The sequence below is a fragment of the Larus michahellis genome, chromosome 2 (genome assembly GCF_964199755.1).
Source record: "Larus michahellis chromosome 2, bLarMic1.1, whole genome shotgun sequence".
Classification (NCBI taxonomy): domain Eukaryota; kingdom Metazoa; phylum Chordata; class Aves; order Charadriiformes; family Laridae; genus Larus; species Larus michahellis.
The window spans coordinates 154,428,713-154,446,500 of NC_133897.1; the positions used below are offsets into that span (position 1 = coordinate 154,428,713).

A 17,788-nucleotide genomic window follows, 5' to 3' on the forward strand; every position below is an offset into this window, starting at 1 on the left:
AGAAGAGAAGGCTCCATGGAGACCTTATAGCAGCCTTCCAGTAGCTAAAGGGGGCTACAGGAAGGATGGGGAGGGGCTCTTTGTCAGGGAGTGTAGCGATAGGACAAGGGGTAACGGTTTCAAACTGGCGGAGGGGAGATTTAGATTGGATATTAGGAAGAAATTCTTTACTGTGAGGGTGGTGAGGCACTGGCACAGGTTGCCCAGGGAAGTTGTGGCTGCCCCATCCCTGGAAGCGTTCAAGGTGAGGCTGGATGGGGCTTTGAGGAACCCGGTCTAGTGGGAGGTGTCCCTGCCCATGGCAGGGGGGTTGGAACTAGACGATCTTTAAGGTCCCTTCCAACCCAAACCATTCTATGATCCTACCGCAGCTGGGGAGGAGACGTGTGGGCAGGTGAGAAGATTTGCCCACCTTCAGGTGCTGGAAACCCCCCAGATGAGACCGGTCAGAGCGTCAAAGGAGAGGGGTTGCTGGCAAAAACCTCTTGGTTTTATTTTTTTTTTCTCCTGTTCCTGCAATGGATCAAGACCTGACCTTGTTTAAACCAAACAAAATGCTTTTACTGTATAATAAAAATTCCATGTTTTAATACATCGCCATGCACAAATGAAGTCAAACAATGCAGAGTACAAAATTGTCAAATATACAAAATGATAAAGCAGATATCCAAAGCTTCCAGAGATCATGCCCAAAGATACCAAAAATTTGACATTGATTTTAATTTCATCGTTTAAAAGAATTCCTCCCTCCCACCCAGGTTTTAATTTTTGTTGGCTTTTGAAAACAGAAGGAATTAAAGAGTAAATATAAAAACCATAGGGTGTTATTAACAGTGATGGCCACTTCATATACTAAAAATTAGATTGCATGATAATTTCTGTTTTGGGAAAAAAGCACTGCTGTACAGATGAACACCTTGGACGCCTGGGGAAATGCAGTGTACATCAAACAAAAAGGCACACTTTTGTCTTATGCCACCTCATTTGGCTCCGTCTTTAAAAAGTTCAGCCACAGACGGACTGGGATAACAGTGTGTTGCTTTTTAACCGTTAAGAGTGCTGGCATTTTCCTAGATTTTCAACCAAGTTAACCTTAAAAGGAGATCACTGACTTAGAGAGTTATTTCCTTAGTGAATGTAAACCAGAGCTGACTCCAAAGGCAGCTGGACCAGACACAACTTGCCGGCTTTGGGAGACCGTTTTGACCACACAGCACGGCCGTGGGCTTGCACTCAGCCTTTCTGCATCCAGCCCTCCTGCACCAGGCCACCAAATCCCAAGACCTTGATCCCAGCTTCCCGCTCGCTCCCCGTAGCTCGTGTCCATCATCAGCTGCCAGTGCTGACCCACAAGCACAGTGTGGCACCTGATTCTGTGCATGGGCTAATGATTTGGGGGCAACCTTTGGAGACAACTCAGGTGTGGCTGTAATTCCAGCTGTCCATTATCTGCTCTTCTCAAGGTTGGGTTCAACCAACCTTAAATTCAGCTCCCCAAAGTAGAGAAGCCCAAATTTAGAGCCCCCTTTTGCTGGTTAACGCTGCGTGGAGTCAGGCAGGCATCTGGATGGGGTTTTGAGCAACCTGGTCTGGTGGGAGGTGTCCCTGCCCATGGCAGGGGGTTGGAACTAGGTGATCTTTAAGGTCCCTTCCAACCCAAACCATTCTATGATTCTGTGATTACCCCCACTTGTGAAGAAGAAAGAATAATTGCAAGGCAGGTCCAGGTAACCACAGTCCCAAAAGGAAACTGAAAACAAAGCCCAGCACATCCCAAAGCACGGCCCTGCCACTTTCACTTTCTGCAGTAACTGTGAGAAAGTTAAAAATAAGCCTCTTGCTCTCGCCTAGTATCCCAGCAGCTTAGTGCAAAGCAAAAGGGTCTTCTCCTCAGAGCACACAGCCTCTTTGGGGAAATGTTGGCAATTCCCACTGCCAGAGCATTGCCCCGTGCGGTTCACCTGTATTTTAGGGGAAGCCCGGGAGACAGCAGTGACCCCAGCTGATGCTCTGAAACACGGGGTCTGATTCTGCAAGGTAATGTGTCTCTTGCAGTGGCTTCGAGAGAACCCTCAGCAGGGCAGAGGACGCCTGGCTTTGTTTGCGTGTTCACCCAGCACGGCCCATTCCTCCCCCCGGTCACTGGTGTTGGGCTCAGGAGGAGAAGGCTGGGCTCTGGGTCTCACGCTGAGACACTCTGCACAGGCTGAAAGCTCAGCTCCCTCTGTGCTTTCTCTATTGCCATTTAAGCTCCTTTCTACCTTTCTCAGGAGAAAAGCAGAGAAGAAGCCTCTTGCATACAGGGGATGCGGATGAAGTGGTAAGAGGACTCCAAACATTTCTTTATCTGGACTGGCCTTGAGACCAGAGCTTGGCTCAGTAGGGAAAACCTCTGTCTAGATGTAAAACCGTGCTCTCAATAAACAAACCAACCAACCAACCAACCAAGTCCCCAAATCATCTGATGGGGCAGACTGGGGTTTGTTTTTTTTTCCCTCTGCACAGCTTCTTATTGCTTACATGCAGTTGCACTGCAGTATCGATCTCCCTGCTTTAAAAAAACCCTGTGTATCACTATTTAATTTGGTGACTCATGATATTAAATAGATGAATTCAAGGCAAGTGCTTAATAGAAGTAACGTGATTAGAGATGTAACAACAGCTACAGGGGATTTTGTTTTTCTGAAAAAGTATTTAGATATATTTGGAATTAAAATCAGAAAGGAGCTTTTCAGCTCATTCTCAGACTAAGCCTGGAAGTGTTATAATAATGCTGGCAATCCTGCTTTTATGGCAGAAGCAGATGTTGTACAGCCATCTGCAGGTTCAGCTTCTTCTCCCGTCCAGCTTGACCCCCGACGCGCCTGTTAAGGACCACTCTCCTCCAGAGCGGCAAGGTGTCTCAGCAGCAGGAGGACACTCGAAAGCCATCACGCACCGAAGCCAGCGACTCCGCAGAATTTATTTGACGGGCGGCTGGCTTGTACCAACGTTCTTTAAACAATAAATCTAGACCAAACTCATTTTCTTAGGATTTCACACTGGATTAGAGCAAGAATCCCCAAAGATCTTTATCTTCTTAGCTACGGCCATAGCCAGCTCCCTTCTTGTTTCGGCTTCTCGATGTCGATTCAATACCAATTTGCAGTAAGTATTGCTTTTATGGTTTCTCCTGTCTGTGTGAACTGTTTACTCTTCAAAACGCACATCCCAGCTCCTGCTGTTCCCCACCGCCCGATGAAGCCTGGCAGAAGGTGGCTCTGATGGTTGGCACTTGCCTGGCACCCATCGACAGCGGTTTTGTGAAACCCAAATCAGATGCCGAGCGCTCCTTTGCTTATGTCTAAGGTACAATGTTCAAACCTGTCAACGGTAATAGGGCCCAATCTCACAAAACCCCACCGCCGGGAGCAGCGCTCATTACTCTGGGTAGTCCCGCTGAAGTCATTTCAGTTCTAGGGCTTTATTAACCGGCTCCGATGGGGCTCGTCATGATAGCAGGAACAGTTTGCCGTCTTTGAAGCAAGGAGCTCGTGCACCGTGTCCAGCTGCACAGCGATACAATATAATTCTCAATCAGCGCCACAGCTTCTCTGCCAGTTGTTGAAGGCAGGAAAATCTGTTTCTTGCCAGCAAGATGCTACCTCCTTAATTAAGAGGCAAACCCACAGTTGTTATTCCTTGCTCAGACTACCCTTCCACTTGGCCCCATCATTTGAGTCCATCATTTTGTCTCAGGCTGTTATTAATGAAAGACAATGGACTCTCTCTATATGTTCAAGGGTTTGCGTTGTCCTTTCTAGTCTCATTTTCTTCCTTTAATTACGCGCAGAAGGACTTTGCAACTGCAAGCAGACCTACCGACGCTCAGACTAAATGCTGGCAAGCACAGCTCTGTTCATACACGCTGTTTAAATTAAGACCATTTTGTGTGAAAAAATGGATATAGGTTGCCCTGCCTTCCTGTACTATTGGAAACTTTAGGATATTTTTAATTCAGAAGTTTACATCTGATGATGTAGTCTAATCCTTGCATAATACACGCCTAATAACCTCATCCAGTAATTGCCGCACCGAGCCTGGATTTCAGTTTGAGGTAGAGTTTATCGACTTAGAAAAATACTCTGCATACATTTAAGGACTTTATGTGATGGAGAGCATGCCAGGTAACTAAGTAAGTTGTCTCCATGGGTAATTATCCTCCCTGTCGAGCATTTGCACTTAATTTCTAGCCTGAAATCAGTTTCCAACCAGTAGAGCACATCATTCCCTTTTCTTCTAAATAAAAGAGCTACCTGCCTTCAGACAGCACTTCCCTGCCCAGGTAGAAGATTGCGGTTGCAGACGGAGATCAAGTCACCTCTTCAAATTGCCTCTGATAAATTAATAGCTTGAGCTTCATTAGTCTGACACTATAATAAAGACCCGTTTTCCTGCCCTTGACTGACACTGGGAGCTATTGAAAATAATCTTTCCAAGTTGCCGATAGCCTTTCTGAAAGATGGGCAGTGACCGAACAAACTGGCAGAGCGTGGCTATGGCCAGGTCCTACGTCCCAGCTGGCGAGAGTGTCTCGGGGGTAGATGTAGAATGCGCTATTTATCAGACCTTCACAGCCACTATATTATTCCAGATGTACTCCCCATGCCTCCAAGCAGGACTTGCTTCCATCTCTCCTGGATGTCTGACTTTGCCGTGCTCCCAGTTACCCTCTACCACTGACCTGCTCCATATCGTTATCTACCCCACCCCTGTTTTTGTCATCTCTGGCTGTTGCCAACTTTCTCTTTCCCTGGGAGGAATACTGAAACTAGAGCATACCTTGGGAGGAGCTGATTAGAAATAGTCTTGCCGATGATAATTTCATATTTACAGTTATTCCTTGTGATCGGTTTTAATCCACTTAATATGGACTATATTGATTTTGCATTGTGCTATTTTGTTCTTTATCAGAATCAAATGATTTATAGGAGGCTAAGTATAGTATGTCAGCAGACCTAAGACATACATGATTTATCAGCGACCCTTTGATATCACAAAAAATGATAGTGAGTTTATTTGGCATAATACATTTCTATAAAAATACCTTGGAGTTTTATCAATTTTTAATTGCTTTAAAGATTGTGTCATATCAGCCTTTCCATGATTTTGCCTAAGACTGATAGGAAGCTAATAAACCTGTATTTTTTTGGATCAAATCACTACTTCTTTTCAATTCTTGGAGGTTTTGGGTGCAGCTTGAAGCTTCTTTTATGCTTTCTGGTTCAGAGGAGTCCTAGGTAAGTTTTCCTACACTTTTGGATTCAGTTATCTGCTTCTGCAAATTTAAAAAATATGTTTGGAGAGTTGCTGCTTAGTATTACCCGTAATTACTGATGGAGTAGGAGGAATTACATTTTATTGTGCAATCTGACTCTCTCCTTCTACTTCTTTCAAACACCGAACAAGAACATTTGTTGGGTTTCGCATGTGCTGTGAGCGATCACTGTGCTGTGCCTGTCTAACATCAGACTTAGCTGGGCTACGACTGTATTTATTAGGATATATGTAAAGCCTTTGGTCTAACTAGCCCTAATCTATTGGCCACTGACTTCCCATACAGTTTTTTGGCTTCCCTCATCAAATATCTACTTTTCCTACTTGCTGATTTATCCTCATGAGCCTGCCTAATCACCCATACGTTATGCTGGTGGGGTTTTTTGCACTCCTGAATTTCACTATAGGAGGTTGCAGGTAAGACTGGAAATACTTTCCCCCTCACTCATCAATTTCAATTACACCAGAGGAGCTTTTCTTTTTAAATTAAAATCTTATTGACCACAGTCTATATATACCAGGGTCAATTGCAGCACAGTCCTGCAGTGGGGCCTTTCAAGGAGACTCTGACGGCGGAGATGTTAACCATTAAAAGGGGACTGATGGGAAAGATGCAGGATTTTACTTTGCTTGCCTGAGACAATTTTGAATAATTGAGATCTTGTGACTTTGTGGCGGGTGGAGGGAGGTTAGTTTTAGTGATGACAAAAACCCACCCCAGGCCTGGCTCCGTCACTGGCATTAATCAACACATCTCTGGAGACTTTGATGGAGTAATGCCAACGCGGGTCTGCCAGGGGTCTGGCCTGGGGTCTTCCAAAAATTCAGGGCAAAACAAACCCAGAATTTTGTCATTTTTAATGGTTTGCTTTCCTCAACGACGCTGCAGCTGCTGACGAGTGACAACACTTACCCTGAGGAACAGACAGGGAGGGATGAACGCACCGGCAGAGCATCGCCATGCAGCTGGGCGGGCAAAACCAAAGAGCTCGCGGAGCTTTTTCAGACTCCCCTCCTGGAAGGCTGCATTTCCCTCAACAGAATAAATGGCGAGCGTTCAGGCACAGAAAGCCACGCAGAGGAAACAACCCAAGGAACAGAACAGCACAAAGGATGCTTTCAGCTGCGGCGTGTTTTCCAGGGAGAGCAATTCCTTCAGGTTTCTAGTGCAGGACTTCTCAGGGTTCAAAGTGCTTGGGATGGCCGAGCCTCTGTCAGCGTTTCTTAGCGGGGGCTGATGCTGCAGCCTTTCTCGACACGAAGCAGCCGGGTGAGCGGGCGGCAGGGAGGGGGAGCGGGCACGGGAGGAAGGCTGCGGGTCTGCAGGCGGGGAACGGTGTCCTGATGGCAATGCTGTTTTGTTTCAGAAATAATAACTAGTGATCAATGGAACAGTAGCACTGGCCTTTGTGAATTTATCTGTCTCCACAGGGCTGGTAATTGCTGTTTTATGAAAATAGCGTTAGTCTCCTACTCTTTTGCACTGAACTAATGGCTCTGAGAGTATTTAAATTCACTTCCTTTGCCGGAATAACTTATTCACTCCCTTTCATGTTGACTTGGTCTTTGGCACTCTCGACATAAATGATTTATTGACTAGAGATAAAGCATTCTTTCCCCTGAACTGTTCCTGCGACCCAGGCAAAAGCGGATGTGTCTGCTATTAATAAGGTGTTCGGCATAAAAAATGCAATAGACTTGATTGTCTGCACTCAATAGCCTTTCCGAGAACACAGTACCTGCCCCCATTCATAATAACAAAAATCTCTCCCACATGTTTATTTATATTAAAAAGTTTTCAGAAGAATACGCTGGGATCCAGATAGTTGTTCAGGAGATGTAGAACAATTTCATAAATATCCCTGAGGAAGCATGGCCTACTTTGGGAGAATAACAGTGATTAAAAAATCCAAACACGATGAATAGTTAAATACAAGCCAAAAAGTACAGTTATTTCCTTACGGCTCCGGCAGACAATTACACACGTGAGGAGTGTCACGGGGCTCGGGGGAACTCTGCTTGCAGTTATCCACATGCACAGGCTGGCTGTAGGATGGAGACCTACACCAGCTTCAAGGGAGATTTGTCCGATAGGCACCTACAGCAGACTTCTCACCGAGTCTGGCTACACAAGGGTCTGGACTTGATTTTCACATTTCTCAGGGCCTATAACACTGCTTTTCTAGGTCACCGTAGCTAAAATCCTGGGAAGCTTTTAAAACAAACTGTTTTAACAGGAGAAGTGCACACATCTAAATTCATGCCCATATACTGGAAGATGTTCAAAACTAACATTGATACAAAAAATGCTTCTCGTGGCTCTCTGCCTAACTCAACTTCTTCTCATATGCTGTTTTAAGATCTCTGATGAACTCTTTATCATTCAAATTATTCTGGATTTTTTTACTGGGTAGTAAAATAAGAGAATCCCTTCTGCAGAAGTATAGCATTCTCCTTCATTTTGAAATAACTTATATCAAAGTTGGTGTTTTTTAATTGCTGGACCAACATGAAATTGATGTCAGTTGCCAGAGCGCATTTTTAAAACCTGTAGCAGAAAAAGAGCTGTAAAATTTGCTGAAGCTTACAGTGGACCTGTGCCATGCGCACGGCTGGGTCTCTTGGTATCAGATTCCAACCTGCAACCCTATGAAAAGCTCTAAAAAGTGCAAATGTTGCCATTGGCAATGATTCTTATGTCTGAAGAATTTTTACACCAATTAATTTAAAATTAGGGACCAGGATTTTCAGAAAGAGAATGTAGAAGCTTACTGCTTTTTAATTCCTGGGAGCTCCATTTGAGAACCCATGGAAAGACACAAACCATTAGAAATCACTAGCGACTTCTGAAAATCTTGGTCATCGACAAAAATAATTTGCTTCTGGACTGAATACTATAGAAGTATCCAACATGCTGAATCTGAGATGGGTGGAGAGCTGAAACCTAAGCCCATACCCATCTGAAAAAAATTATGCCCTACAGACAGTTATCTGTTTGTTGTAGAGGCACTCTCAGTGGCTGACCTTCCATTCTCTAGCAATGAACTGTACAATAGTTTTTAAGAACTATAACCCAGGAGCTTCCTCTAAAAAGGTCCCTTTGACTTGATGTAGCTGCACCTTCTCTCCATCGCTGCATCTTCACACCAGTTTGGCGTCTCACGCACAGTTTGGCATACATGTTAACATTGACTCTTTAGTACCTGTCTATCAGACTGGAGAGAGTGATGGTCTTTAAATAGACAACAAGCTACCTTTGATATTAAAGAAAGAAGGAACAAATAGGTAGTCCCCTCAGTGTGTTGATGGCATCAGTTCATCATAAAGAGTGTGTAAAGAAGGTCCTGATGTGAGGGACAGACGCTAATTCCACTGAGTCCCCATGGAAGAAACAGTACCACAGCCAGCTGTGATACAGCCAGTGATGAGGCCAGCCATTCAGAGACTGAACAAAAAACGATGCTCAGATTGAATGCAACAGTCTTGAGCCTGCTACAGTATATTGAAAGGCTTATTGGAACCATTTGCTTATTCCCAGTTCCTACCAAAATACTGTTTTGGATAGAAAGTGGAAAAAGTTAATGAAGAAGTCTGCCCTCTCCAAAGGGAGTGTCTTGCTCCTTAGAAGTGTAGTCTTACACTTTACCTTATTCAGAGAGTTTGGTTTGGACTACGATTCCCCAGTCCAGCCCAAAACATAGATGGTGGCCAGCATAAAGAACCTGAATTCTTCCAGTTTAGTCTGGTTTTACCATAGACCAAACCCAGCGTCACAGACATCTCTGAGAAAGGCTCTCTCCCTTGCCTCTCCCTCGACGAGTAAGAAAACACATTGGCACACTAGAAACGAGAACCTTTGATATTTGGCGGACGAGAGGGAGAGCAGACGCAGTGTCCTACACCTCATTCAACCTACCCTGTTCTTGGCTACCTCTGTGACAGCTGGTCTCTAAGTCTCGATAAAAGAAGTCACACCTCTGCCACGTGCAAATCTATCTACACAATCTACTGTGAATCGGTGAAGGTACACTAGTAGTGGACTTCAGTTTGGATGCAGTCTCAGCACAAATACTGAAACGTATCCTCAATATTTTTAAAAAAAGACCATCGTATATATATGGACTGTGCTAGTTCTGTGCAGAAAGCACATATGAAGTGCTGATATTGTTTAACAGAATACCATTAGACGGCAAAACTAACATATACAAGACGTTTACATTCCTATCGGGGTGTAATATTGTGAACATATCCACTGAGATTGGAGAATTGCTGTAAGGTTTTCCTAAAACATCATGCCATCTGCATACATAATAAAAGAATCCAGTAGTTGCCATGCTAAAACAGGACTTCTAGTGAAGGGCATAGACAGTCCCCTAAAGGGAACTCAAAAGTTATGCACAGTGATGAAAACTGGAAGAAATTTTCCAGCTAAAGGTCTGTCAATGACCATTTTCAACAAATTAGCACTGGATGTTATGCACCACATTTTTACTCCAGAGCAAACCAGGTCTCCCCAGAATGCATCAACTTGAGTGGGCTGATTTTACTTCAAGTTTGTCTTCAGTCCTCCATGGTCACCTTCTGGCAGTGCCATTTATTATTATTTGTTTTTTTCATGAAGGAAAGTTCACTTTCATATCAAGTGGCAGGACAGCAGCTTTAGAGGCTGGAAACATTTATGGAGAGCTCTCTGCCGGGGCTGTAAGAAACAAAACGGAAAACAAAAACCAGACAGTGAGTACAGAACAGAGAAAAGGAATTTTCACCGTTTTATTTTCAACTAAAATAAAAAAGTCAGGTTTGGGCTGAGTGAACGTACTGCTGTACAGACAAACTACTCCTAGAATATATATCACGACCCTGGTACTTTCTTTAATCAGCTTTACTCATCAACCAAAAAACTCAGCACTTAATCAATTCCTTAGATAATCCAAAGTGCAGACGGGCATCATTTGTATGATTTAACAAATCCTACATTCATTTTATTGCCTCATGTGGAAGCACTGTTTACCCTCCCTCTAGTCTGAGTCCCAGAGAGCAGGCTCCTTGGTTTGGTTAGGCCTACATTAACTACTGAAGACACGGTAGCCAAATGCAGGAAAGGCTCTGCCAAATGCCGAAGTAGGGGCTGATGTTCCCTTACCATTTCTGCTGGCCAAGATGGCAAGAGTTGGCCATCGCTGCATAGCAGATGTGAAAACAGCTCACCCCCTTCAGACTCTGTAAGACAATTAGTGGGTTGCAAGGAATGTCTCCTTCCCTGCTAAAAACAGTAAAGCACACTCAATTTGGGCCGCTATTCCTTGCCTGAAAGCCCTTGCAAAGCTGTAAGGTGATCACACCACAAAGGAGGAATATGTGAAAGCTTCTTGTAATTTCTACTCCCCTCCACTCTAACTCTTCTTTGAGATGCACAGCAAAAGGACAAGAGGTAATGGACACGAGATGCAACAAAAGAGATTCCAGTTAGATACAAGGAAAAGAAAATTCTTCCTAGTGAGGATGGTCAAATTTTGGAACAAGTTACCTGACCAGGTTGTGCGATCTCCACCTACAAAGACATTTGCAACTCAACCAGACAAGGCCTGAACAACCTAACTGGGCCCTGCTTCGAGCACAGTTGAGTGGGATGATCTCCAGAGGTCCCTCCCGACCTAAATTTTACATTTTCTGATGGTGATTTGTGTTCCCTGTTCTGCCCTTCTGAACAGGAGACGAGTGCCCGCGCAGGACTGCTCACACTGAAGCGCATTCAGTCATTTTATTCAGTCTGTAGCCACGAAAAGGCATGTAAACCCATCACAGGCTTACACGGGCCTCTGGAGCCAAGCAGCCGTGCAGAGGCAAGTTCACCCTGTTATTTCATCGTGTTTGGACACACCTTTGTTTCTCACAGAGCCCTCACCCATCACTAGTTTTACCGACCAGATCCCTGACCAGGGCAGCGCTGGGACGGGACTTATCAGGGTGGGCTTTGCACCCCTTCCAGCTGATGTCCTGCTTCTTGCATGAATGTACGTGTCTGTGTGTCTGGGAAGAGCTGGATCGTTGGGTTTTTGGGGCCAGATTCCAAATTGTGAAGCTAATGGGATACTGACGCTGCCAAGGCAGCGTTCACGTCAGCTGAAACTCAGGCTGGCACTGGATTTCTGCTTCTCACCCCTTCAAAATCATGCCCTGCGGGCTCTTCTCTGTGGAGTGCGTGCTGACTGTCTCTGCCAAGCTATCAGTTTGCCCATATTTGCCTCTCCCAACCCCAAACCCTTGCAGAAATGGACATGAAGGTCTGATCGAGCAGGGAAAGGATGGGATGTCAAACCAGCAGGTGCCGGAAGAATGCTGAATAAGATTTTTTTAAAAACCCAACACCGTGCCATGAGCATTTTATCTCTCAGTCTAAATATGGCCAATGAAACAGAGGAACAATAGAAAAAAACAGTCTCCTTAGCTATTTCCTTCCTTATGTGGGCATGTTTGCCTGATTACGGTGCTACTTTTGATTTCTGTTTTTACAGCTTGCTTGCTTTTGCTCTCAAGGTTCTCTAGTGCTATGATCCCACCACCACCTACCGTCAGCTACTATATGAGAGACCCATGTCAGTAGTGGCCTGAGAAAGAGGCGTGTTTGGGACGCAGCAACTGTTTTATTCCATGGAAGAATGGATGGAAAGGTTTTGAGCCTTCAGCTGGTCTAGACGGATAACTGACCGCATCCCCCAGGACAGCAAAGAAAGCAGTGGTGATATTAAGTAGGTATGAGGATAAAGGGGAAATCTGGGGGAGGTTTTAAACTTGGAGACAAGCAAACCTCACCTCAAAGAGTTTGATCCCAGGTGAATTGGAGGATCTCTCCCATCTGTGTAGCATCAACAGAGATGAGCCTGTCTCACAAAGGAGAAACAGGACTTTTTTTTGAGGTTAAACAGCTCATCTGCCACAAAGAAGGGAAAATTTGAAAAGCTCTCCCAAGCAATGGAAAATACTTTGCCTAGCCACAGAGTTCCAGGACTAAAATAAAACGGGTAAACTCACTAATTATATCAGGTCAGGCCTCAGCATTGCACTCATGCTGAAATTCCCCAATCATCCACGTTGTCTAAAGCCATTGGCTTGTACCCGTTCTTAAGTTTGAAATGAGCCAGCTGGCCCTTCAGGCAGAAACCCATGAATGAGGAGAAATGGGAACTGGTCCCAACCTGAGCTCCATCCACTCTACAGAGGGAGCAGAACCCTTTTGAGCCATGCAGGACACCTAGCAGAGCCAGGCTGGACACAGCCGCTGACACCTGCCAAGGGAATTCTCTTAAGCTCTGCATTTAGAGCAAGCAAACTGAGGATTTAGTGGTGATTTAGCCCATTTTTTCTCTTCTCACTATGCCTTTTGAGGCCAGGGTTTTAGAAGAGCTTATTCTTCCTCGTTACCTATATAATTTTTGGTGCCCAGCTGGAAACTCCTCTAAGGACCCTGGTTTCTAACAGTATGTACCCAGCGCTTTCTGAAAGTAAGATTTTTTTTTTAAAAGGTATCAGAAATGAGCAGTCGTCTTTGAAAACCTTGCCTGAGACTGTAAGCTCTTGGAATGAAGACCGCCCTTTGCAGGGGGTTCGTGCGCTTACCAACACAGCGGCGCACAGATCTAATCTCACATGACATTTTCAAGAAGCTGCTGTAGAAAGGCAACAATCGCTTCAAAGCCAGAGGTGTATTGCATTTCTTTGAGTACCTGTATTGTGTGATTTTTTTTTTCGAACTGGGAAAGAGACATTTTTTTCAATCATTTTTAACACATGTTAATTCAGCTCAACCTAGCGGTATTTGTCACTTTTTCATAATGGAGGTATTCTGATAAAGGAAACAAGCATCTGTCACCTTTGCTAGGTTTCTTCTCCTGGGACTAATTTTATACTGTATTTCTAAGGTCAGGACATTTTAAACATAGGATTATTATGAAAAATGCCTATTTCCTACATTCATCTACCGACTATTCCTTGGAGTCTGGTGAAAAACTGCATTCAGCTACATTTGCTAGTATTTTTCCTGCGTCAGAAAAGCCACGGGTACCTCACTTGATGCTTCTCATATCACTTGAGACATTATAATATGCTGTACATCATTGCAGACTTGTTGCATCTTGCTACTTACTAATTAGAGATATCGCTACCTTTGAAGAATTTTGTACACTGACAAAAAAAATGGCTGGCAGCCCATTTGTAGATTTACCCTTTTCTTTACTGTGCATTGAATTATTATCACTGAGGTGTGAGAGCATGAGGTGTCTCTGTGAGGCTCATGGAATCTAATGTAAAAACAGAATATCCACTTGGAGATCTTCTGATCCTGGTCAGTCACTGTGGTGGAAGGAGGAAGGAGGAATGGGTCCAGAGGAGGGCCACAAAGATGATCCGAGGGCTGGAGCACTCTCCTATGAGGACAGGCTGAGAGAGCTGGGGTTGTTCAGTCTGGAGAAGAGAAGGCTCCGAGAAGACCATATAGCAGCCTTCCAGTACCTAAAGGGGGTCTACAGGAGAGATGGGGAGGGACTTTTTATCAAGGAGTGTAGCGATAGGACGAGGGGTAATGGTTTTAAACTGAAAGAGGGGAGATTTAGATCAGATATTAGGAAGAAATTCTTCACTGTGAGGGTGGTGAGGCACTGGAACAGGTTGCCCAGAGAAGCTGTGGATGCCCCATCCCTGGAAGTGTTCAAGGCCAGGCTGGATGGGGCTTTGAGCAGCCTGGTCTAGCGGGAGATGTCCCTGCCCATGGCAGGGGGTTGGAACTAGATGATCTTTGATGTCCCTTCCAGCCCAAACCGTTCTACGATTCTATGATTAAGAGGGGCTGGGAGATGCTGCCGTGGGTCAGCCTCGGCAGGGACAGGAACCATTTGCCCCAGGTCAGATGAGACTTAAGTTGTACCAGAATTTGGTTTCATTTTATCACAAAACCATCCCATTACAGTTCTGGGTGGAGAACAGCAGCAGTTATTTCAACCTCTAGGTGAATACAGCTATTGATGCATAACCTTATTACCTAACAGGTCACTGATTAGCAGAGTCAACAGTGCCAGAGATCCAAGGTTACCTCAAACGATTGCACGCTTGTAGCTGGCTGGAGCCAGCACAGAGTAGGTGGGGAAGCAACGCTGGCCAGGCTGCTCCGTCCGCCTCCCAGCCGCCTCCTCTCGGAGCTGCCCCGGCTTGGACAGGAGCCAGCCAAGCCTCGGGGCTGCACAAAGCCAGCGAGCTGCCTCCCGGCACGTGTCACAGCCGAGCGGCCTGAGCTAAGCACTGACACATTAATCAATGGGCTGAACGCAACACCCAGCAGCGGAGAGAGAAAACAGAGATTGGGGATGGTTTTTGAGAAGACTGACGATTTTGGTTTGGTTCCCATTCGGTCATGCCTTGGTCTGGCTTGCCTGATCTTCCCCTCATTACTAAGACCTGGTATCTGATAGAGTCTTGAAGGTTATTTAATGTTGTTTGTCAAATGCAGGGTCAATACAGTAGAAAAATACTGTGGGGGAAAGGAAGGAAGTCTCTTCTTGCTTTTGATTTTTGAATTTGCTTGCCAAGTAGGAAACCAAGATTTTAGTTTCGGAGTAGCCTGACAGAAAAGGTGGATCTATGAGCACAAGATGTAGAGCGTCAGACACAATAATCCTAATCCCAAGCATACAATATTCATTAATGAGGCCATGCAAAATAATTATAAAAACTGAAAATATACAGAATTAAAAAATAAATGTTACTTTCCCTTCACCCCTACTTTTTTTAGGACACAGTTCAAACATATTTGTCATGACCTATGAAACACAATCATGAAACAAGACATTTTTTGTTCAAATGATCAGGGACATGGATGTATCATCACAAGACTCCAGGAGAAGAGTCTTTAAAACAAACAGCAGACAACATGTGATTTGCTATTACTGCAAGGAGGAATTCAGGGTTTCTTTTTTTGAAGACACTTTTTCTTCTTCTGGACAACTTGCTCCCACAACCAAGTACTCTTAATCCCCCTGGGTATAATTTTAATATCTATTGATACCATCACCATAAATATGCTACTGAATAAATATTCCCATATGAGATCTAGGGGAGAGAATGACTTTAACATGCCATGAACTCCTTGGTGCTATTTACGTATTGCGACAGTGCTCGCTCCGAGTGGTCCCAGGTCCACACGAGGGCTTTGAGGCAGCAGCTGGCGTACAGCTTGTGCACAGCCTGCTCGAGCACGGCACTGTGCGTGGCGCTGCCTTACGCAGTGTGAAAGCCCTAATAAGCCGTCACGAGTACGTGGGTATGCGGGATCCTGGCTCGCTTGCAGACTCGCTGTCTGGATCAACAGCAAATCTCGTCTCAAGGAAGGCTTCAGGGTGGCCTTCACCAGGCAGTTTAGACAGGATGCTCAGTGCTTCCGGACAGATGATGAACATTCAACAAGGTCGGGCAAATCCTCTCCCCTGTATTCTGACTCAAGAGAAAACTCACTTCTTGCCTGTGATGCTGGGCTCCATACCTTGCATCAGGCAATTCTGCGATGAAACATTTCTGGGAGAATGGATGTCATGGCAGATGCTCTCAGCAGGTGACCTTCTGAAAAGCCAATTAGTCAGAGGTTATCACAGCTGCTCTGTGGAACACAGTTGGTTCACACAGAATGGGTTGAAAATGTAGTTGTCCAAAATGTGTTTCACTAAGCTATTCAATGCCCTCAAATAGTCAGATTAGCCAAGAGTCTCTTCATGAGTCATGCACAACTCCAGCTTCCCTACCAAAGCAAATCTCTCAGCGACTTTACTAGGTTAAACAAAATGAGGACACATGTCGATTCTGTGTACAGATGATTTATGCAGGAATTTTGGTTCCTTGCCCCTTCCTTCAAAATTCAGAATTCATGATGGACAACTCTCTAAAGGGCTTGACCTCACACTCCAGCCTTGTTCTGAAAAATATCTTAAAAGCCTTTTAGCATCTTCTGAGCTTGATTTCACAGTGTTAATGTGGAAACCTCAGAATAAAAATCTGTCCCAAGAAATTATGTCTTTTTTATGCCTAAGCATAACCAGCATGTGAAAATTTCCCGAGCTTAAAAGTTTGGTTCAAAATCAGGCAAAATCCTAGAAGAGACTCTTTCTTCTTTCAAAGTGATTCATTCATTCATCCCTACTCAAGTCGCTTCATACATCCCACCACCTACCTGCTGCTGGAAACATACAAAGAAAAAAGAGAAACGCTTTTGCATTCAACAGATCATGATGATTTCCTTGAACTAACAAGCAGTATTTTGAAAACGTGCAGGCAACCACTTCCTTAGTGTCTATAGCTTCTTTCAAAGAATTCTCTCGATCTGCTGCACACTTGCCCATCACTGTGAACAGTGAACCGGCTGTCCGCCAGCATCCTTCTCTGCAGACTGAAATCATAGAAAAATGAAAGATTTAACGGAATGTGGTGCTAAGGAGCCTGAGAGCCTGAGCTAGTGCTGTCTGAAACTGAAAATGCGGACGAGAGTGGTGACTTTATGCCTTATCATGCATATTTCTCACTGCCTGCCTGTAATCAGTTCTTGATCTCACAAGTCCTTGTGGCGTGCTCTGCAGGAAGTGAAAAAGGTTGTCACAGATGAATAGTCTTTCACACTCTCTGGCCCTGAATAGCCACTTGCACTACAACGCGAGCCTTTGCATATCTATTGCTTTCCTCTCCAGAGACTGGGTTTTAATATGAAGCACCAGGAACTGTGCAAACCGAGCGAACTTAAAAAAGACATGGCCTCAAGGGGTATTGTCAGCGTGCACATAAGGTGCTTAACCACACAGTGCCCGGTGGCCCGCAGTGGTTTGGTGGCTGCTCTGATCATCAGCTGGAACTTGTCCTTGCATTTCTTCTGCAGCATCTGCAGGACACTTTGAAGCCTGTCCCGTTCAGAAGCGTGCAGCAGCATTTGGGAATCAGTGCTGACCATTATATCACCCTATCCCTTGCTTGAGGATCTTCAGTGAAATATGCATTAAGTTAAGAAGCACAATCAGACAAAACCAAAGACTCCACTAGAAAAATCAAAGTATTATAGCAAAAGGGTTTGGAAACTCTCTGGAGCTACAACTCCCTCGCTGCTTATGCAGAGCTTATGCAGGACTAAGAGGTGGAACAAACTATCCACCTTTAGGGAGATATTCACTGTGAGGCTCCCTGAAATGAAAGTTTCCATTCTGTGAAGTGATTAACCAAGCAAAAAGGGAAATTATACCTACTAAAACCACCTAAAAGACCGCACATATGTGCCCACACATTTACCACAAAACAAAACAAAAACAGATCACGAAGACTACAAAATCAGCCCCCTCTCCCCCCCTTCATTAGTTGCACAAGCAACTTTATATAGCCCTTTGGAGGAATTAATTAATATATACTCTTTACCTGTATTATCACATCATGTTATCACTGTGTTTTCCCCAGG

At 44.7% G+C, this 17,788-nt stretch overlaps 1 protein-coding gene across 2 annotated transcripts in view; it reads right to left on the minus strand.

Moving 5' to 3' along the window:
- Positions 1 to 475: 475 nt before the first annotated feature.
- SAMD12 (sterile alpha motif domain containing 12) overlaps positions 476 to 17,788 on the minus strand; it is a 190,613-nt gene continuing 173,300 nt past the window's right edge. For both annotated transcript variants that reach the window (XM_074577741.1, XM_074577740.1), the window contains one exon: positions 476 to 10,015. In XM_074577741.1, coding sequence (XP_074433842.1) covers positions 9,993 to 10,015 — 23 coding nt within the window. In that variant the 3' untranslated portion in view covers positions 476 to 9,992. The remainder of the gene's footprint in view (positions 10,016 to 17,788) is intronic.